The sequence below is a fragment of the Penicillium roqueforti genome (assembly GCF_015533775.1).
Source record: "Penicillium roqueforti strain LCP96 04111 chromosome Unknown scaffold_14, whole genome shotgun sequence".
In the NCBI taxonomy this organism is placed as follows: domain Eukaryota; kingdom Fungi; phylum Ascomycota; class Eurotiomycetes; order Eurotiales; family Aspergillaceae; genus Penicillium; species Penicillium roqueforti.
Window position 1 is genome coordinate 26,416 of NW_024067578.1, and position 20,296 is coordinate 46,711.

General features: G+C 49.0%; 8 protein-coding genes across 8 annotated transcripts; 6 read left to right on the forward strand and 2 right to left on the reverse strand.

Moving 5' to 3' along the window:
* Nucleotides 1-203: 203 nt before the first annotated feature.
* On the forward strand, nucleotides 204-2,342 carry LCP9604111_5647 (putative Kelch repeats protein; the record flags this gene model as incomplete). Its single annotated transcript, XM_039073480.1, has 3 exons — nucleotides 204-648; nucleotides 707-852; nucleotides 906-2,342. The coding sequence occupies 3 exons, from the start codon at nucleotides 204-206 to the stop codon at nucleotides 2,340-2,342; spliced, it is 2,028 nt and encodes a 675-aa protein (XP_038928158.1).
* A 69-nt stretch (nucleotides 2,343-2,411) lies between these two features.
* LCP9604111_5648 (pyridoxal phosphate-dependent decarboxylase family protein) lies at nucleotides 2,412-3,902 on the reverse strand (the record flags this gene model as incomplete). The annotated part of the gene is made up of 1 exon (XM_039073481.1): nucleotides 2,412-3,902. The coding sequence occupies one exon, from the start codon at nucleotides 3,900-3,902 to the stop codon at nucleotides 2,412-2,414; it is 1,491 nt and encodes a 496-aa protein (XP_038928159.1).
* A 1,149-nt stretch (nucleotides 3,903-5,051) lies between these two features.
* Nucleotides 5,052-7,166, forward strand: LCP9604111_5649 (uncharacterized protein; the record flags this gene model as incomplete). Its single annotated transcript, XM_039073482.1, has 7 exons — nucleotides 5,052-5,212; nucleotides 5,269-5,402; nucleotides 5,533-5,656; nucleotides 5,714-5,920; nucleotides 5,973-6,329; nucleotides 6,389-6,756; nucleotides 6,835-7,166. The coding sequence occupies 7 exons, from the start codon at nucleotides 5,052-5,054 to the stop codon at nucleotides 7,164-7,166; spliced, it is 1,683 nt and encodes a 560-aa protein (XP_038928160.1).
* Nucleotides 7,167-7,631: 465 nt separating this feature from the next.
* On the forward strand, nucleotides 7,632-9,464 carry LCP9604111_5650 (proline iminopeptidase; the record flags this gene model as incomplete). The annotated part of the gene is made up of 9 exons (XM_039073484.1): nucleotides 7,632-7,674; nucleotides 7,735-7,988; nucleotides 8,046-8,290; nucleotides 8,361-8,446; nucleotides 8,503-8,667; nucleotides 8,714-8,734; nucleotides 8,790-8,928; nucleotides 8,984-9,080; nucleotides 9,153-9,464. The coding sequence occupies 9 exons, from the start codon at nucleotides 7,632-7,634 to the stop codon at nucleotides 9,462-9,464; spliced, it is 1,362 nt and encodes a 453-aa protein (XP_038928161.1).
* Nucleotides 9,465-9,817: 353 nt separating this feature from the next.
* Nucleotides 9,818-11,913, reverse strand: LCP9604111_5651 (guanine nucleotide exchange factor MON1; the record flags this gene model as incomplete). The annotated part of the gene is made up of 5 exons (XM_039073485.1): nucleotides 9,818-9,826; nucleotides 9,888-10,122; nucleotides 10,190-10,371; nucleotides 10,431-11,287; nucleotides 11,340-11,913. 5 exons carry the CDS (start codon nucleotides 11,911-11,913, stop codon nucleotides 9,818-9,820), a joined length of 1,857 nt encoding a protein of 618 aa, XP_038928162.1.
* Nucleotides 11,914-12,229: 316 nt separating this feature from the next.
* LCP9604111_5652 (dopey family protein) lies at nucleotides 12,230-18,113 on the forward strand (the record flags this gene model as incomplete). Its single annotated transcript, XM_039073486.1, has 7 exons — nucleotides 12,230-12,320; nucleotides 12,383-12,507; nucleotides 12,563-12,712; nucleotides 12,773-14,994; nucleotides 15,046-15,272; nucleotides 15,327-16,792; nucleotides 16,845-18,113. The coding sequence occupies 7 exons, from the start codon at nucleotides 12,230-12,232 to the stop codon at nucleotides 18,111-18,113; spliced, it is 5,550 nt and encodes a 1,849-aa protein (XP_038928163.1).
* Nucleotides 18,114-18,347: 234 nt separating this feature from the next.
* LCP9604111_5653 (uncharacterized protein) lies at nucleotides 18,348-18,840 on the forward strand (the record flags this gene model as incomplete). The annotated part of the gene is made up of 3 exons (XM_039073487.1): nucleotides 18,348-18,478; nucleotides 18,561-18,666; nucleotides 18,757-18,840. 3 exons carry the CDS (start codon nucleotides 18,348-18,350, stop codon nucleotides 18,838-18,840), a joined length of 321 nt encoding a protein of 106 aa, XP_038928164.1.
* Nucleotides 18,841-19,194: 354 nt separating this feature from the next.
* LCP9604111_5654 (putative HIT finger domain protein) lies at nucleotides 19,195-20,156 on the forward strand (the record flags this gene model as incomplete). Its single annotated transcript, XM_039073488.1, has 2 exons — nucleotides 19,195-19,972; nucleotides 20,083-20,156. 2 exons carry the CDS (start codon nucleotides 19,195-19,197, stop codon nucleotides 20,154-20,156), a joined length of 852 nt encoding a protein of 283 aa, XP_038928165.1.
* Between the last annotated feature and the right edge of the window lie 140 nt (nucleotides 20,157-20,296).

Sequence of the window (20,296 nt, forward strand, 5' to 3'; positions counted from 1 at the left end):
GGAATAATCATTCTTATCCTATTTCTTATATTTGCCAAAGTTACATGTAAATAAAATCGAATGGTGGAAGCAACACGCCTACAGACGAATATCTGATCGATCTGGAGGGGGGCAATTAATTCGGTGTGGGGAAAAGGCATGATTTCTGCCCCACGAAAAGAAGATCGCGAAAATTCACTTTCTGAATCCAACGTGGAGCCAAAATGGGTAAAAAGACTAAGAAATCAGCCGAGCACAAGGACCGTGTAGCGGCTAAGCAATCAAAGAAGTCCGCGCAGAAGGAAAAGAGGTCCAAAGCCAAGGGAAAGGATGCAGACAGCGATGCTGAAGACGCAGACCTAGATGCCATTCTAGCCCAGTACGCCGAAGAACAGGCCAAATTCTTAAAGGTCACTGAGGTTCCTTCCGAGCCCCCGGTTTCACGTTCGTCTTCAACCGTGCTAGCATCTCCGTCGAACCGAAATGAGCTGTTGCTTTTCGGTGGAGAGTACTTTGACGGGACGCATGCCACTTTCTTCAATAACCTTTTCATCTATTTGATTGACCGCAGCGAATGGAGAGAAGTGACTAGTCCCAACAGCCCTCTTCCTCGAAGTGGCCATGCATGGTGCCGGGGAGGAAACTCCGGAGGCATCTATATGTTTGGAGGTAAGGTTGTCTTGCTGGGTATATTGAAATTGTTTGTGCGGAGACTTACTATCAGCAGGAGAGTTCTCGTCGCCGAAACAAGGCACATTTTATCACTACAATGATTTTTGGCACTTAGACACAGCTACAAGAGAATGGACCCGTCTCGAGGTTAAAGGCAAAGGTCCTCCCGCTAGAAGTGGTCACCGCATGACATATTTCAAGGTATGTGTTTTAATTCAGCATATGTCTTCTGGATAAAGCTAATCCCGAGACAGAACTACATCATCCTCTTTGGTGGATTCCAGGATACCTCCCAGCAGACTAAGTACTTGCAGGACCTGTGGATTTATGATTGTAATCAATATACTTGGTACAACCCCACATTGACCCTTGCTTCCCAAAAACCCGATCCTCGCTCATCATTCTCTCTGCTACCGCACGAGACTGGAGCTGTTCTCTACGGGGGCTACTCCCGAGTGAAGGCAGCTGCGGGTGGTGGTAAGCAAGGCAAGGGTGGCGGCCCCCAGAAGATGGCTCTCCGGCCCATGGTTCACCAGGATACTTGGTTCTTGAGAATCACACCCCCTGCAGCTGAGGCTCCATCGTCAACGGCACCTGTTGTCCGATGGGAACGACGAAAGAAGCCCGCTAATACGCCCAACCCGCCCCGTGTTGGCACTACCATGGCATACCACAAGGGTCGAGGAATCATGTTTGGTGGTGTCCACGACGTGGAACTAACCGAGGAGGGCATTGACAGCGAGTTCTTCGATACTCTCTTTGCTTGGACTACCGACAGAAACCGTTTCTTCCCGTTGAGTCTGCGACGTCCCCGCGCGCCGGGCAAAAAGCAGCAGGCAAATCAAAATGCAAAGTCTAAAAATAGGGGCAAAGCGGATGAGGAAGAGCTTTTGGCAAACCTCAAAGCCCTGGAAGCTAAAGTTGGAATTCGGGACAATGAAGATGATAACGTTATGGAAGCAAGCCCGCCCCGACCCGAGGAGCCTGTGGAACCCGCAAAACCCTCGGTTGTTCGCTTCGAAATGCCCCACCGGCGATTCAATGCCCAGCTAGCAGTGCAAGATGATACCCTATTCATCTTTGGTGGTACGTTTGAAAAGGGTGACCGAGAGTTCACCTTCGACGATATGTATTCCATTGATCTAGTCAAGCTGGATGGTGTCAAGGAGTTATTCTACAGGGAGCCTGAGAATTGGAACCTCTTGAACGAAGCCGAAGACAGTGACGAAGAAATGGATGACGAAGATGACGACGACGATGAGGATGAAGACGATGAGGCTGACGCCGAAGCGATGTCCCTTGATGCTCCCTCTCCTGCCCGGACAGATGTGACGGTGCCATCTGTTACCAAGGACATGGAACAACTTGAAGTTGAGGAGCCAGAAGAGCAAACTTTCAATGACAACCGACCATTGCCTCGGCCGTTCGAAAGCTTGCGAGAGTTCTTCAGCCGCACTTCTGAAGAATGGCAGAATATCATGATGGAGATTGTCAAGGAGAAGGAACAGTCCGGTGACAAGTCAATCAAGGAATTGCGCAAAGCAGCGTTCTCTGTGGCCGAAGAAAAGTGGTGGGATAGTCGAGAGGAGATCATGGCTCTGGAAGATGAGCAAGAAGCAGCGGGTATTGGAGAGGTTGTTAGCATGTCTGACCGTACTGAGAATATAGGAGGAGCTGGTCGTCGTCGCTGATACCCTCTATAGAGATATAAAAAAAAATAGATTTAAGCGTTGAATGTCCAATCGTTGAGATTCTAAGTCTTAATTCCAATAGCTCTGGGCAACCTTTGCCAGCACATCTGTCACCAGCGCAAAGTCTCGCTCCACATCAACTCGCCAATTTGAGATTGCAATGCGGCAAGCAGGGGACCCATCCCAGCTAGTACCCGAGACGAACATCCGCGAGCTCTCGTTGATCTTGCTTCCTAGCTCGCGGTTCAACCCCTCATCATTTGCGCGAAATAAAACAGTCATAAATGTCCGATCAAGCAACTCAGACTTGGACAATGCTTCTGGCAAAGCTGTATAACCAGAATGCTCGAATATCCATCCATATATTTTCCGGGCAAGCCTTATCTGACGCTCCAGCATTTGTTGATACCCGGACTTGCCATATGACAATAGGGATGCATACACCGGTAATGCTCTAAATCGACGAGAGTTTTCAATCCCAATGTTTAGAGGCGAGGGGATGGAAGGGCCATCGGAGTCTCCAGCAGCCAAGTAAGCTGCATTCGCGTTTTGGAATACTTGCGATGCCACATTCGGGTGTCGAGTAAAGAAAAAGCCACAGTCGTAGGGCACGTTGAGAAGTTTGTGGCCGTCACCGGTTATCGAGTCGACCAGATGTATTCCTTCGCAACCCTTCTTGATTGTTGCAAACTCTGGGCTTTCATCAAGGACACGGGCAAATATTCCAAATGCTCCATCGGCGTGCATCCAGGCTCCATACTTGTCGCACAACTGGCGTATTTCTCTCAAATCCGCACCGCTTGTTGCAAAACGACCAGAATTGACCTCTCCGCAAGATATTGCAACGATGCTAACCTTGTCTGTTCTCGCAAGTTCTTTCTGAAGCTTATCAATATCAAAGCGGAGCGGGTCGTCGGCTCGGCAGATGTTGTGTACGTTGGAACGACCGATGCCTAGCACACCAGCAGCCTTCACGAGGGAGGAGTGTGGCAGCGTGGATAAAACCTGCACCCCGGAAAGACCCAGTGCATTCAATACCTCAAACAAGCCCTCTTCACCAACACTCTGGAGATGACAGCCTTTTCTCAGCGCCGCCTTTTGCAAAATAAATTCGCGCCCACATGCTAGGCCGAGGATATTACTCCCCGTGGCCCCAGTAGTGAAAGTCCCATTATACCAAACAGAACGCTTCAGTTGGAAAAGATCTAAAAGGAGACCAAGTGCGTTATACTCCACATCGGTGACAATCGAGTGATTTGGGAGATGGACCTGGACGTTCTGGTCGTAAGCAGATACAACGTTGTCCGCGAAGAGCGCTGCTGGGGTAGTTCCACCAGTCACAAATCCATAGTAATTGGCACTTATGCTTCCTCCATTGAATGCCGGGACAATATCGTCGACAATGTGCCGCTGGACAAATTCGAGACTGGATCCTGTATTCGGAAGTGTCGCGGGGAGAGAAGCTCTAGCTCGCGCTAAGTCCTCAGAGCTAGGGAGAATTCCCGAGTCCCAGGGTCCCTGTGCAGCCTTCCATAGGTCTTGTTGGAATTGGTTATGCATGGCCGAAAGGTGTGTTGGGGAGAGGGGAAATTGAACAATCTGGCCAATTTATACAATGCCGGGGTCTCGGGATCTGCTCCCTATAACGTTCGGCTATACCTTCCAGAAACAATATGTGATGCCTTCTGATCTCGCATAGGAAATAGATAGATGTAAACAGATATCATTGGAAGACACCTGGGCACGTCCCGAAAGAACGTTGGAAGCCTGGAAAGCGGGATGAGTGGGGCAAGGTGAAGTCGATGTCCGAAGTCCGAAGTTCGAACAGCTTCTAGTGATCTTGCAATGGAAGTTTTGGAGCAGACAGGCGATGTGGAGATGGAGGCATGTACTTCGTACCTAGAGATGTCCATAGTGACTCTTGCTTGGCTGCCTCAGGCGCTGAGTAGATTTATTTAATCTATGACGGACGAAGTAACTACTGTCTAGGCAATCTTTAAGGCTGGTTTTACCCTGTTTCTCATTAGGCCCTTTGTTCATGTTGCCCCTGACATCTCCTTGGATGCTAATTGCGCCTAATTATCCTGTCAACCTCGGGGAGAAGTATGGGGCGATGGTACGGAGCAGAGATTTCTGGACTTCGCCTATTTGTTGCTAAGTCAACTACAAGCTCGCGTTACTCTCCGAATCCAGCTTGGCAGTGCACAAGTCCTCCTTACTTGACTACATTGAACGACCTTATCTATGTTGTATAGCATGTTTGCATATTCCAGGGGCGAATAGCTATCCCTGAGCAAGGAGAATCTGTCTCAGATTAGGAAAATAGAACGGGTGAGGGCCCTTCTTTCCAGACCATGTCGCAGTTAAAAAGATGGAGAATAATATCATCAAAAGCAGTCGAAAAGGCAGTTCAAAATTCCAAATCTAATCGCGCATGCCCCAGAAAAGCAAATTTATGCCAAGCCACATCCAATCCAGCATATCTAGGTTCAATGATCGACGCGGATCACCCTTCTTTGCATGTAAATATTCCACATTCTGTCATCGCGCGTCTCCTGGCGTTCCACATGAAGCCCCTGGGGTGAAGATACGCGGGGCTTGGTCCTACGTAGACAGTGGTCACGTTCAAAACTTTCTCGCCTGCAACGATGCCTGCCACTCCAGTCTTCACCTACTCTTGACGCACCCATCACTGAGAGGCCGACAACCATGTCTAGCCACATCAAGTTCGCAGAGCCGACCTCGAATAAAGCTAGCAAAGATCGCGCTAGGGGGCACATCCAAGAAAAGGGGTCGGCACAGAGAGCACCTTCCCCAGGAAGTGAAATTGTTTACCCGACAGGATGGAGACTAGTGCTTACCACCACAGGGTATGTGCTCAGTCAAGTGCCATTGGGTTTTGCTAACGAAGACTGATGGTGTATAGACTCTTGATTGGATTTTTCCTCTCCAACTTGGATGTCACGATTGTAAGCTCGGCTCTCACGAGTATCACAGATGATTTGGAAGGCTTCGAGAAAAGAAGCTGGATTATCACTGGATATCTAGCCACCTACACAGGTATGATACAAATGCGATGTTATAATAATTTCTCTACTCTTTGGATGTTTCTTTTCTTCTTGAACATATGTCTTGAGATAGTCTCCCACAGTCTCTATCTCTCTCATTACTGATATCATAATACTTCCAGGGTCTATGGCAATATGGACAAAAATCAGCGATATACTTGGCAGGAAACAAACTACAATCGCTGCTCTTGTCATTCTGCTCGCATTTTCTATGGGGTGTGGGTTTGCTCAGACAGTTAACCAACTGTATGTCTAGCGTAGTCCTGCGCTCATTTTCTGTCTAGAGGCTAACTACCGAGGCAGCATAATATTCCGAGCTCTCCAAGGAATCGGGGGCGCTGGTACATACGCATTGACGATCCTATGTGTCTACGAAATAGCTCCTAAAACGAAGCTTCCAATCTACAGCAGTCTCATGTCATTTTGCCTTGTTTTTGCATCTTTGATAGGCCCAATCGTTGGAGGTGCTCTTGCGGAAAATTCGGCCTGGCGATGGACCTTTTTCGTCAAGTATGTGGATGCTAAGCATCTGTGTTGAAAAGCATGCTAACTAAATTATTAGTGCACCATTGTGCTCTATTGCGATCGCTGTCATCATCGTTGCGATGCCCAAACACTTTGGCCTTGATCAGCACACTCCTTCATTCCGGACACGAGCCTCATATCGCTCATTTGCTAATCTTGATATAATGGGATCGTTTTTGATGATGGCTGGCTCATTTTTGATAGTCGCCGTATTGAATGAAACCAATCTGGCATTCTCATGGTCTTCGAGGGATGCAATTGCGCTCCTTGTGCTCACGGGGGTGTGCTGGATCGCTTTCTTTGCCTGGGAATGGTATATCTCGGGCATCCCGGGCAGAGACCCCATATTTCCCAAGCGTTGGCTTTTTGATCGTCCATGGCTGGGAATACTTATGTGAGTCCATCTAATTAATATCCACGGTTACCGTACAATTTCTTCTGACACGCTTTTAGTTCTTCGTTCGTCATCGGCGCACCGTACAACGTCGTCCTAGTATATGTTCCACAGCAAGCCCAGCTTCTGTTGGACAAGTCGCCTTTGGAGGCCGGTATCTATTTGATTGGGTATTCTGCTATCGCCGCAGTTGCTGCGGCTATTATCAATATCGCCAGCTCTAGGGGACGCATCCCGTTTATTTATACTCTGCTCGTGGGCTGTACAGTCCATACTGTCGGTATTGGGCTTCTTTCGACCATTGCCAGTACTCGAGGCTTCCACGCAACAGATATTGGCTATCTAGTCATTGCTGGGACAGGAATGGGTCTGACCATGGGCATCCTCGTGTTATCGACACCATATATTGTCGAGGACAGAGACCTAGGTATGTGTTCTCCCGAAAACTTCCTGATACTAAGGTGACCGATGCATTGGCTAACTAGTTCATCGCCTTTCGTTGCAGCAATTGCCACTGGTACCGTGGTTCAGTTCCGCTTTCTTGGTGGTGCTATTGGTCTTGCCATTGCATCTAATATATTAAATGGCCATCTAACGCATCGTTTGCAGGGTGTTATGACATCGCACGAACTGCACCTATTCCTTGAGAATGTGAGATCGATAAAAAGCCTACCTCCTCTTCTACAAGAGGAGGTGAAGGACGTTTTAGCTGGTAGTTTCAATACGCAGCTGATTGTTATGGTTGGATTTGCGGCTGCTCAGCTACCTGCGACTCTACTATTGCTAAAGGCAGGCCGGCAACTTGCAGCCAACAAACACTCGGGTGCGAACTCGTGAGACGGCCAGTTCTATGGTTTCTTTTTGCGGAATGATTCCGCTTTCGAACCGATTGCAGAATTCATAACAAAGTAATGGTTATGTCCCAGGTCAATTTGCTACAATGTATCCATCCTAGGACATACTAAAATATGGTCCAAATCAAGCACATATTCTGAGAAAGATTTGTTGAAGACATCGAACACCGTGTCGGACATGTATCTGTTCGGGCATAGCTACATACATCCAATGTTATTTTTTTTTCAAAGCCGTCTACTCATCCATATATGCAATAAGTTACACATCTCTCTATGAACAATCTTGGTCAAGGGAATAAACAAAAACAAAGACACTCAATTTTTCCTTCACTCGGCTGGGTGATTGCAGGTGAACAGGAAGGCCTAGACCAAAAAATGGTGCGGTTCTCCGCAAAGCGGCTTGTCGCCAACGCGCCCTCTATTTTCAGTCCGCATCAACATCGCAATCATGGCTGCGAAACTGATTGAGCGACGTTTCCATAATGTCTCAGGTTTGTATCATCACTAATTAGCCCACGGGTGTTGAAACTGATAAATTTGACACTATCTAGGCAAACTTCGTGTTTCTGAGCTGCTCTTCGATGTCCCTGTGGACTACAACAAGCCTGCTGGGGACACGCTGAGGCTCTTTGCACGAAGCATCAGTCGCTTGAACAAACCCATTGAGCCTGCTAAGGAAGAGGGCAAAGAAGCCAAGGAGGGCAAGCTTCCTTGGCTGGTCTATCTTCAAGGTGGCCCTGGCTTTGGATGTGGTGCCCCGCAGTCTTACCCCTGGGTCGAATTCATGCTCAGCAAGGGATACCAAGTGTGTCATATCTCCTAAATTCTACCTTTTGTAGATTGATGCTCAACTATTCTCTAGGTGCTCTTTCTGGATCAACGAGGCACTGGCCTCAGTTCGACTCTCACAGCGGGAACCCTTGCTCGTCAGGGAGATGCAATCAAGCAGGCCGAGTATCTCAAGAACTTCCGTGCAGACAGCATTGTCCGTGATTGCGAAGCTATCCGTGATGTTCTGACACAGGACTATCCGGCTGACCAGCGCCGGTGGAGTATCCTTGGGCAAAGTTTCGGTGGCTTCTGTGCCGTGACTTACTTGTCAAAGTTGTATGTTTTGAGACTCATTGATCTCCATACTTGGATCTTGAACACCTCGCTGATATCATTTAACTTCCAGCCCGGAGGGCTTGAGAGAAGCTTTCCTTACTGGTGGCCTTCCCCCCCTGACCAACGGGCCGGATCCTGTCTATGCGAAGACCTATGGTGCGCTTCCCTGTTTTCCCGGAGTGGCTTATTCGTGACATTGACACAAAAAATAGAGAAGGTCAAGGAGAGGAACGAAGCTTACTACCAGAAGTTCCCCGAGGATGTGGCCCGTGTTAAGAATATCATGCAATACCTGACCAAAAACAAGGTTGCATTGCCATCCGGGTTGCTCACTCCGGCTCGCTTCCAGCAACTAGGCATCATGTTCGGCTTCCACGGTAAATCCCTCGATTCAGACAGTCGAATAAAGCTAACACGACTTAGGTGGTTTTGATAGCCTACACGGTAAGCCTTGCTTTGTCTCGTGAATGTCGTAGTAGAAATACTAACCCGAGTCTAGACATTGTTTTCAGAGTCTCAAACGATCTGGAGATGTTCGGATTCCTTACTCTGCCTACTCTTTCCGTGATTGACAGTAATGGCGGTATGGACAAAAATATCATTTATGCCATTCTGCATGAATCAATCTACTGCCAAGGGTAAAGAAAATCTTGCCGTCTGCTTTTGGCATATGTGTGTCTAACAAAAATATAGAAAGCCGTCGCTCTGGGCTGCAGACAGGCTGCGCGCTAGCAACCCGCAATTCCAGATCAATGACTCGTTGTCCGAGATCTACTTCACCGGCGAGATGGTAAATAGCCCAACCCAACCTAACCCAGAATTGTTTGAACAGAAAGATCTAACACCATTTCCCACCTTCCAGGTCTTCAAAGATATGTTCGAGTCTTACTCAGAACTCTCAAAGCTCAAAGAAGCAGCCGAAATCCTGGCTACAACAGACGAATGGCCGGACCTATATGACGAGGCTCAACTGGCCAAAAACAAGGTGCCAGTCTATGCTGCAACCTACATCGACGACATGTATGTTCACTTTGACCTGGCCACAGCCACTGCTGCCAAGATCAAGAACTCCAAGCAGTTTATAACCAACACCATGTATCACGATGCGCTGCGCAGCAGGTCGGGTGAGGTTATGCGTCAGCTCTTCAACTTGAGAGAGGACACAATCGATTAGTCCACATGTGTGGTCTTTTATTTTTTTTTCCCTACGTATTATGGATTTTCTAGCAATGCAACGTGATGAACCGAGAATATCTACCAGTAAATTCTACGAAGAGGTCTTGAGATATAAAAGTAGACTAGGATACTACCATAAACAATATATATGTAAGGTTGGCGGACGTAGTATTGGGTATATTAAATCACGAGAGAGTATATACAGAGAACTCCGTCCATTGACTGGCGGAGTTCGGATCCAGTGTTATTATTTGGGCTCATGTGACCCTCTCTCTTTCAGGCATGATTTGATTTTCGTGTCCCGGCGACCACAAAAGTGTTTTATGACTTAGTGCAAACGTAGGGAAGATATCAGAAAACCTGTTTCATATGATCAGTGTTGTCACTCGTGCCATAATAACCACAGAGACAAAGTACATACCGCACCGCCAATGATGAATAGCCTCTCTTCCTCACGCTGCACCCACTGAGCAATCTTGCTAGCGCTTTGGGCAAGTGCATTTCGATTAGTGTTCGGCTCGGCGATACAATAGAATTCGAATACAGGGGTTACCCATCCGAACGAAGTGGCTGACCGCGAAACACAGTGGTGTACTTTGACATGGGTATTCTTGGCGTGAATGCTCGCGTGCAAGTTGTTGTACATCGACATCAATCTATAGGCACAGTCAGAATGATTTAATATTGCAAGCATTCGTGAACAGCAGAGGGGATGTTGCTCACCTTCGCCGTCGAGTCACCGAAGCAAATTCCGGGACATAAGATGACATAGTGAATTGTACGTTTGCACGCGATTTGTATAAGAAATGATGTAGCACAGTTCCAGGAACTATATCAGTGGTTGCGGGTCGGCCATTATCAATTGCCGTTTTGATCTCCTTCAGACTGCCGTTTCTCTCCATTTGCTATTGCATCATTAGTACATGCATACCATATTCGATTGCGTGGAATTATGTAATCTCACCTCCACAAGAGCATCACGCATTCCTTGCATTTCAAAGAAAGCCTCTTTGTCGGGACTGATAAGAACAATGGCAACAGACTCATCTTTGGTGATCTCTGCACTAGTTTCGATATCGTCCCGAATGTCAAGAAAGCTCACATACATGTAGAGATAACCGCTGCTGTTGAAGCCAGGCAAACAGACGGGAATCCAACTTTCTCCACCGCCGGCTTTAACTCCGTCGGCCTCAAAAACCATGTTGAATAAGAGCTGTAGATCGCCTGGATGTAAGGAGTGCTTCTTAGGTCGGATAACACTGACGAGCCGTCCGCCGGCCACAAGCAAGCCATATAGAAGAGTACTAGCTTTGGTTTTCAGAAGTGCATTGTTGATGGCTTGCCGGTGTTGTTTGCGGATTTTCAGACACTCCAGAGCCGATAGTAGCGTCGATGGAGATCCTCGCGTGAAACTGTCTGCCAGAGATGAGAGAAGGGACTCCGAACCCTGTAAGGGCCGCGATAGATCAGTAGAGGGCCGCATAGAAAAGAGGTGGGTTAAAGAAGGCAGGGTTAATGTAGATAATATCTGCATATACAATGCTTCCAGTTGAAGCCGAAGCTGATTGTCGCTTTCCATCATACGGCTGATTGCAACAAGGTATAAAGACCCCCGTGTCAATACAACAAACCTGGTATCACCAGCGGAAAAGCCTCGCAGATGATCATTTGAATCCTCATAAAACGAAATAATGGTCTGAATAACCCCGACATATCCGGAAATCAGGCCGCTGTCACCATGCCTGGTCCAAATCGGCTTCCCAGCGGCGGATAGGATCACATAGTGCTTGCGCTTCGCTTTCCACCGTTGGAGGAGCAGCTCTGACATGCGTTAGCATTATGAAACAAGAGACGATTTATTATTGACCCAAACCTTCGTTATCACCTTCCTCATTAAGTTCGCCAACTGCTTCAAATTCGCTCAGAATTCCATCATCGTCTATATCGTCGGCCGCGAATTCAGGGAAGTCAAGTAGACCTGTAGCGCCCCTTTGACTACCAGGCTCCGTAGCAGCAAAGTCCATAAACAGCGTTTCAACATCTCCGGAATCACCATTTGGGACTGAGCTTCTGATACTCGCAGAGTCACCAGCTTCGCTGCTCCGCGGGCTCGCCAACTGGCTGAGGCTCGCCCTGGCTTTTGGACCCTGGGCCAGACCACGAACAGCTAGTGTGGAGTAAGTGCTACCAGGAGCTTCCGGTGGTTGTGTCTCGATATCGGTTCGCGAGATAGCCGTCGTTGCCTCTGCCTGTAGAGCTGACCGGGAGCCCGTTTCATCGTTCAATAGACTCAACGTATTTGGTCGCGGAGGTAAAGGTGGCCGTTCTCCCTCTGAGCTCTCATTACCCTCATCATAATCTGGGACTGAGGGCTTGGAAAGATACGGCTGCTTGGGGGTCTCGATAGGCTGTTGGCCCTCGGTCTTTGCGTCTTGCTGTGTATTCATCCCCGCTGCGGGCATGCGCTTTTTGACGCGGTCGCTCGTCGCGGGTCTTCAGGGAATTAAATGCACATTGTTTAGCTCAAATATTTCACGTCTTGATTAGTTGTGTTTGCCGATTTGATAGTTGCTGGGCATTGACGTCGGCGAAGTCGGAGCTATCCCAAGGCGGAACAAAACAACTGAACGTGGCCGCCTGCGTTGGCCTCTGGTCAACATTCAACCGCCAACCCCCTTTCCCACAGGGTCATCCTCGATGTCCTAAATATGACGGAGGGTAGTTCAAAAATTTCACAACAATTTTACGTCCATCATTGGCACCATGAGTCTTGATCCCAATGCCTTTCCGAGGTCGAATTCCCCCGCGAGCTCCGAGAGCTCCTTGACACGCTCCCGTCTACAAGGCAAGGAAGGTATGCGCCCACCTCAGGAACTGCACGAGAGGACTGTGTCTGATCCTACTTGGTGCTTGTAGGGTCCCTCAAAAAAGACAAGAACTATCGCCGATATGCATCTAGTGTTGAAAGAGCGCTTTCACTCTTCGACAACGCTCTCCAAGAATGGGCCGACTATATATCATTTCTCGGTCGCCTGTTAAAGGTGAGCTTCCTCGAATTAGTAGCGATGTTTGGCATCGCTGATAATGAACTATTAGGCACTCCAAAGCCATCCGCCTGATCAGCCCATCGTTCCTCATAAAGTGTTGGTGTCGAAGCGACTCGCCCAGTGCTTGAACCCATCGTTGCCGTCAGGCGTGCACCAAAAGACCCTCGAAGTCTACACGTACATATTTGGATTGATAAAGGTATGGGTGGCCACATGAAAGGCTCACAGTATGCTTACTGATGCATCTGTTTACAACCAGCTCGAGGGCTTATCGCACGACCTGCCTTTGTATCTCCCCGGCCTTGCGCCAACATTGACTTTCGCATCTCTTACTGTCCGCCCATTGTTTCTGTCTTTGGTAGAGGGATATATCGTTGATCTAGAACCATGGGCGATCCGTCCCGCCTTGAAAGCAATCATTCTAGCCCTACTTCCAGGCCTTGAAGAGGAGACAAGTGAAGATTTTGAGCCAACACTACGCACAATGAATAAACTGCGAGATGCTGCTGGACAACTTGAAACACAAAGGACGTCTGAGGCCGGGGCATCTGGACAGTATTTCTGGCAATGCCTCTTTCTCGCATCTATCACGAACCCTAGTCGACGGCTTGGTGTTCTTGCCTATTTGAACCGCTACCTCCCAAAGCTAGGTATCGCAGACCGTCGGCCAAGCACGGCTGGTGGGAACGATCCGCAGAACATCCCACCTGAGATACTGGCCGCAGCCGACTCTGTCATTCTACCGGAACCTGGCCTCTTGATTCGATGTTTTGCATCAGGTCTATCTGATGACCAGCTCCTTGTCCAGCGTAACTTCCTTGATCTTCTTGTCACCCACCTTCCACTCAGTTCTCCGATTTTGCAAAGCAAAATTGCGGCTACTGATCTTCGAACATTGGTTATTGCTGCGGTGGGTGTGGTCACTCGGCGGGACATGAGCCTGAACCGCCGACTCTGGGCATGGTTCTTGGGACCAGATTCCCCAAACGATAGTTCTTCGATGGATGATCGGAAATTATCAATGGAAACCGCTCGATCTGCGTCCGTTGATGGCAAGGAGCTCACACAATCACAATACTTCAGCCGGGTAGGCTTACAACCCTTAGTCACTGGTCTACTGGATATGATCAAACATGAACCGATTATTCCATCCGATAGAACCAAGCCCTTTCGCATAGCTCTGTCGTTAATGGATCGTTGGGAAATTGGTGGATATATTGTCCCTGCAGTTTTCTTGCCCACTGTACGCAGTGTTCAGGCATTTGAATCCACAGCCCCTGAGAACCACTTCGAAGAGGTTTTCCGCAGTGCGAGCGCCTTTTTTGATGGCGTTGAAAGTGGTGTGATATTCTCCGAGCTTCTGGGCTTGGTTGATTACCGGTGTTCTGATGTAGACATTGATAGCGACCAAGTGTTGCGTGACTTGGATCTCGCGCAGTTTATTATTGAGAATTTCAATGTCCGCGAGGAGGACATGGTTCAGATCCATGTACCTCTGCTGGCATTGTCAGTGCTCGTCAAGATGAGAGAGATCTCATCCAAGGAAAGCACTGCCAAACAGGCCGTGACCGCTGCATTGAACAAAGTTCTCAAATCGTTGACTGGTTTACTCACAGAGCGGGCGTTCTCGAGAAAGGCGGGCTCTGAAAAGACTGCTGTCAACGACACAAAGGGCCGTGGTACTGATATATTGAAAACTGTCCACAGTTTCTATGAACAAAGTAAAAATAGCTTGGAGCTTCCACCTCTTCCATATGCTCCTAAGAATCTTGGCGAAATGATTATCCGAGAGGCTCACGAACTGGCTATCGCGACGCTAAGAAGCCGAGATGGCGGCCTATCTGTTCACGAGCCACTCGATATTCTTGTGACTTTGCTCAAGAAGCTTCCAAAGTCCCGCGTTCTACGAGATCGCAAACTGTATGAAGCGCTCTCTCAGCGACTAGGTTCAGGGAAGGACAAGCCAACAACCGCCTCCTTCTCTGTCATATCGACCATCGCTTCGACAGTGACAAGTTTGTTTTTCATTCAGACCCCCGGCTTCTATGTCAGCTATGAGGATGCTTGCGATCTGATTACCCCTCTTGTCAACCAGCTTTGGTGGTACTTATCTCCCCTAAGTCCAAAGTTTCACGTAGAAGCCGTTCGCTGCTTATGGCTCCTGCATTCAATTTCTTGGATTGACCACCTTGTCGAGGCGTCGCTGACAGCTTTAATGCTCAATATGTCAACCGCAGCATCCCGCCACCTTTCGTCAGAGCAACAAGCTGAGCGATTCTATGTCTTATGGAATCACAGTCATCACAACACACATGAGCAGCCGCCAAAGCAAGTGCTTGATGTTGGAGGGACCTTGTTCTCTTATCAATGTTCTATGCTTGAACGCCCACTTTTTATTGTCCTTGATCTTCTCTCCCAAGAGTCGAGCGATAGTTCGCAAAGCGTGCAACTATGGCTGCAGGACTTGCCATCTATCCACAAGTAAGACGGCTTTTCATCCCAACGCGTGATCCATAACTAATAGTTTACTAGGGTTTTCCATGTGGTCATCTCAAATCTTGATGAGCTTTCTGAATCTGATGAAACTAGCGAGAAAAAGACAGACACCTACTCAATTTCCCCTGATGACTACAAGGAATGTGCCTATTTGTTACAGACAGCTTCAAATATCATCTCTGCGCTTTCGCACAACGGATGGATCGCACTTCTTACTCATGTGCTGGGCAATGAGAAGCGCCTTGAAGCGTCCAAAGCTGAAGGTGCGTAATTATCTTCTCACGAAACAATTGTTGCTAATATGATTTCTTGGATAGAAAATGCAGACTTCAAAAGCCTCCATTCCGCCATATTTGAAGCATCTCTTCGAATCGTCAGCACACTATCACCAGCACCTACGGAATTGAATCTAGATGGAGAACGACTACATAAGGACGCACTCCAGCTCATGCGGCAACTTCTTCTTGGGCCCCGAGCCGAGGAATTAGTGGAGTCTGGCATTGACGATTTCTTGGTGGAGCGCCTTCTTATCTCCTCCGAGGGGTCCAGTATTGTGGTGCAGGGTGCACTAATCGATACACTCCTTGCTGCACTGAAGGTGCGATTCGCACAAGCATATCTACCACCCCCGCCACCTCGGCCAAAACACCTACGAGCTAGCTCTCGTGACCGTCTGACAAGTCCTTCGATCTTGTCTTTCACCAGCGACAAGGCAGACAGGAGACCATCGCTACCTCAGCTACCGCAGCCGCCAGAGCGGCTTCTGGATTGTCTTTTAAAGGGAATTAGCTCACCTAAATCCCGAGAAATTGTAGACAAGTGGATAGTGCTGCTCTGCGAGGTGCTCCCTCTATACTCAGGTACTATATTCCAGATCCTATTGATGCTCGTGGAATGTTTCTGCAGGGAAATTCGAGCATCATATGGCAGACTTCAGCTGTCCTTCCAGCAAACAGAGGATTGGCCGCAGGACCGTTCCGAGCATGTCACAATTGCTCTTCTGACTGGCCTCGAGACCTGTATTGCAAATGCACACGAACGTCTCATCGAGGAAGAGTCCAACGTTCCAACAGTCAAGAGCCCTGACCAACCGCAGGGCTTTTTCGGAAATATGGTGTCTGGGGTATTCAACTCGGAAAGCGGGCAAGGTCGCCCAAATACCGCCAACGACCGCCTGACTGTTCTTCTCTGTTTCCAAGACGCCGTTCGCCTCTGCTTCTCTATTTGGGCGTGGGGCGCAGGCGATCACAGTGGCTCTCCACCAGATTTTGAATCTTTGGCCTCATTTCAATATACCTCGTTGCGAATGAGAAACCGCTCACGACGAATCTTGGAGCACTTCTTTACTGCGGAGGCACTTGAATGTCTTGAGACATTGGTGGAAATGTGGACCAAGTCTGACACGGAGACAGCGTCACTTATCTTCAATCTCCTCCATACACTCGACGGATCAAGCCCAAAGATCACCATCCCGGCCATTTTCAATGCAATTTACACTCGCACTAATCCTAATGCCTTGGATCCTAGCCGGAAGTCTTCGTTAACATCCAATCTCTCTGAGTCCGAGCTTGCTAGCTTTTTGGTTACTTATGCCCGCTCACTGGACGATGATGTCCTTGACGAGATTTGGACGGACTGCACAACTTTCTTGCGCGATGTTCTTAGCAATCCATTCCCGCACCGGCAGATTCTTCCACGTTTGATTGAATTCGCGGCTATTTTGGGGGTGAAATTGGAGAATACGACTTTTGGCGAAGACCGCCGTATGCGAAAAGAACTTGGAGTATGTGTATCCACTACTGATTTTATCATAATCACTAACAATTATAACGCAGGATGTTCTCCTACGACTCCTTACCGCAGTTTTTACTAGCAAGCCTCTAGGCCTCAACCAAGACACTGGGCCTATGGCAACATCTTCGGTGGATTATGACCGTACCTCGGTCTCTCATACTGGACCCGATGACATGCTGAGCATTCTAGCGGTCTCTATGCCGTCGTTTATCACGACCCTGGGTGATTCAGATCGGGTCAATACCGCCATTACTAGTGTCTCGACTAATGTAGTGGGCCCTCTCATTCGGTCACGTCTCTTCCCTAACAATCTCAACCGTAATGTCATGATTCTTCTACAGCAAATGGCAAAAGTACCAGCAGCGGCGAAAATGTGGAAGAAGGACATATCCGACGCGTTCAATGATGTCCGATTCTTTGGATTGCAATTGGATTTGGTGAAGAACAGCTGGATGGACCTGCTGCGCCAGTGGGTTCTCGCTGACAAGGAACGGCTATCTGAACTTCTTGTCCGCCTTCCACCACCAAGCTCAGCGGGCATCATGTTCGGCGTAGGAGCCTCTGCGGCCCGATTGGAAGCCGATCGCAAAGCGCAGCTCAACCTCCGGCGAATCGCGCTACTCCTGCTTTCTGCCAGCGATGATTACTTTGTCGGTGAATTGCCGGCGTTGCTTCAGAAGCTGGAAGATCTTCTTGCGGCAACCAGCTCCTCGTCGCCATCTTCCGCCACTCGGGCGGAAATATTTATGGTTCTTCGAGCAGTCGCGCTCAAGACCTCTGCCGCCCCCATGGCGCCATTCTGGCCCCTGATCAACACTGAACTGCAAGAAGCCATCTCAGCAGTACCCCATGGCTCTCAGCCGGAGGTCTACAACCCTTACTCACTGCTTCAAGCGTCCAAGCTGCTCGACATACTGCTTGTCCTCGCCCCAGACGACTTCCAGCTCCTTGAATGGCTTTTCGTAACTGACACGATTGATGCGGTCTATCCACCCGACCGCTGGGAGCCCATCGCTCTGGCAGATGAAGTTTCTCAGACTTTTGGTCCACGCGGTGCAGGCTCACCCACTCTCCCCACGGAGAGCATCGAGCCCCAAGCTCGCAGTGGTCTTAAGCGGCCATGGCTCATCTCAGACTGGATCCGAGAGACAGCCAAGGACGATATTGTCGAGAGGGTCCTGCGACCGTTTTTCGCTCGATTGAGTATTTATGTGTTTGAGAGTACGTACGGTATGGGCAGCGTAGATTCGATAGTATGCCGAAATGATCTTTTGGCGGATCTCTTCAACGAGAACACAATGGCCAATTAAGGGAAGCAATACGTTATGTACTTTAGCTTTCCTACGAGATATCGCATTCGAATGATTTCATATATTTTGTGTGACTGTAGTCTCCCTGTTTGTATACAAACCCCCTTAGGCAAGTTCCGAGCCGCCCGGACCTCCGCAATTCATCAACGTCACTTCTAACAAACTCCACTTGCCACCATCTTCCACCGAACAATCCATAAATCTCCCCTCTACGGTTAAAATAATATTGCCAATATGCCTATTGGCACAAAGATCTTTCTCCCTTTGCGCGGACGCGTCGGCATCCGGTCCTTCTCATCGTCCGGTGCCCGCTGGGAGTCCACCGCGCTACCGGCAAGCAAGCCTGTTGGAGCTTTCCGAGGAGGGTATGGGAAATTCTCCTATTTTCAATGACATTCAGCGTCAATTGGTCACAGCGTCCAAGATATTTTTGCTAATATCCACTAGTGTGTTCGGGTTCCTGACTGGATCTGTCGCCGCCGGCGCGTTGGTGTACTATTACATCCTAACAGAGTACCGTCTCGCCAATGAGACGTTGTCTGAAGATATTGCGGTACGTCTATAGCTCCCTGCTGAGTCTTTGAGAGGGCCCCCATTTTCTCTTCGATGTTTGTCTTTGCAGAACTGATTGTTCTCTTTATAGGCACTTCAAAAGGCTACCATGAAGCTCCAGACATACATTACAGAACTGGAGTCCAGGGTTGATACGCTGCACAAAAAGAAATAAAAACTTGACCAGTATGTTTCATCTGTGTATTTATTATGACTGGGATGGGCTGGGTGCGTTTTATTTCTGTGTATGAAGCTTGTCAACCCTGGACATGACCACTATCGCTTTTCGATGGCCAGGGGATAGCTTTTTCTTTATTTCTTTGTTCTTTTTGCATGAAATTAGTCCCAGGTTCTAAAATATTAGCATTTCCTTTCCCAACAATCGATCAACTAAATCTTTCGTCCTGTGCGGAGTACATACCAAACTCCCCTGCAAACAAGACAAACATTTATTCATCTCCAACAAATTCCCCCGGCCATCATCCACTTCCGCATCATCACCAAACCTCCCAACACACCAAATCCCAAAATGTTCCGCGTCGAACTCGTCTCAGACACATCAACGGCCACACCAGGCTGGTCTTACGCCCCAACCAGGGGCTTCGACCCGACACAAGCGATGGCCCCAACCCTAGGCCGCAAACGCGGCATCCGCGACGCCGGCAAGGGCGGCGACATCTCCTCTCGACAAGCAAACGCGATCGCACGTCACATCGCCGAACTAGACCGCGAGAACCAGCGCGACGTCGCCATCCCAGCACCAGTGAAACAAGCCCGAGAAGCTGGCGCCCGCGGCACGCGAGCAAAGACCACCTCGAACGTGCGACGCATCCTGCAGTCCCAAAAGACCTTCCGGAACCACCTCGACGACGAAGAAGCAGCAATAGCCTCAGGCAGCGGGGGGATAGGAGGCATGCAGGGCGCAGGAGGCGCAAGCGTTGTCGCGCAGGCACGGAACAGCATCGCCGCCAAGGGAGGCAAAGCTGCTGCTACTTTGCGCCGCAGCGCGACGCCGGCTAGCACTGCGGGTGCCAAGCGTCCGGCGGCGGCCATGGCGGACACAACAGCCGGTGTGTCGGCGCCCATGCAGGAGACCGCCGACGCTGAGCCGGATGCCGACGATAAACCGCCGCGGAAACCGAAACTAATCAAGTCGCAATACGATAATGATCCCCTGCTGCGCTCGTATGCACCCCCTGTGCCTCCTGATCGGCTGATGCAACGGCTACTGGCGGAGCCGCCGCTTTCTTATAGTGCGTCGCGAGCGAAGCCGCCAGCGTCGGGGCGGCCCGGGCGGCATTTTTGTTGTATGTGTGGGTATTGGGGGAAGATCCGGTGCAAAAGTTGTCATTTGAGAACTTGTAGTCTGGATTGCTACAAGGTCCATGAGGATTCGAGGTGTGGAGCTTTCTTTTAGGGGGTGTACTTGTACTTACTATACGAAACCCTACTAGTATTGGGAAGGAGCTTGGCCTAGCCCTGTCCTACTGATGACTTTATGAATTGATACCAAAAACTGTACAATAGTCAATATGAATCTTAATGTGACATACAAGTCAAGACTTGATATATATTCATCTCATTATAGCCAGGTTCTAGCCACAAACAATTTCTAAAATATGTTTAAAAAC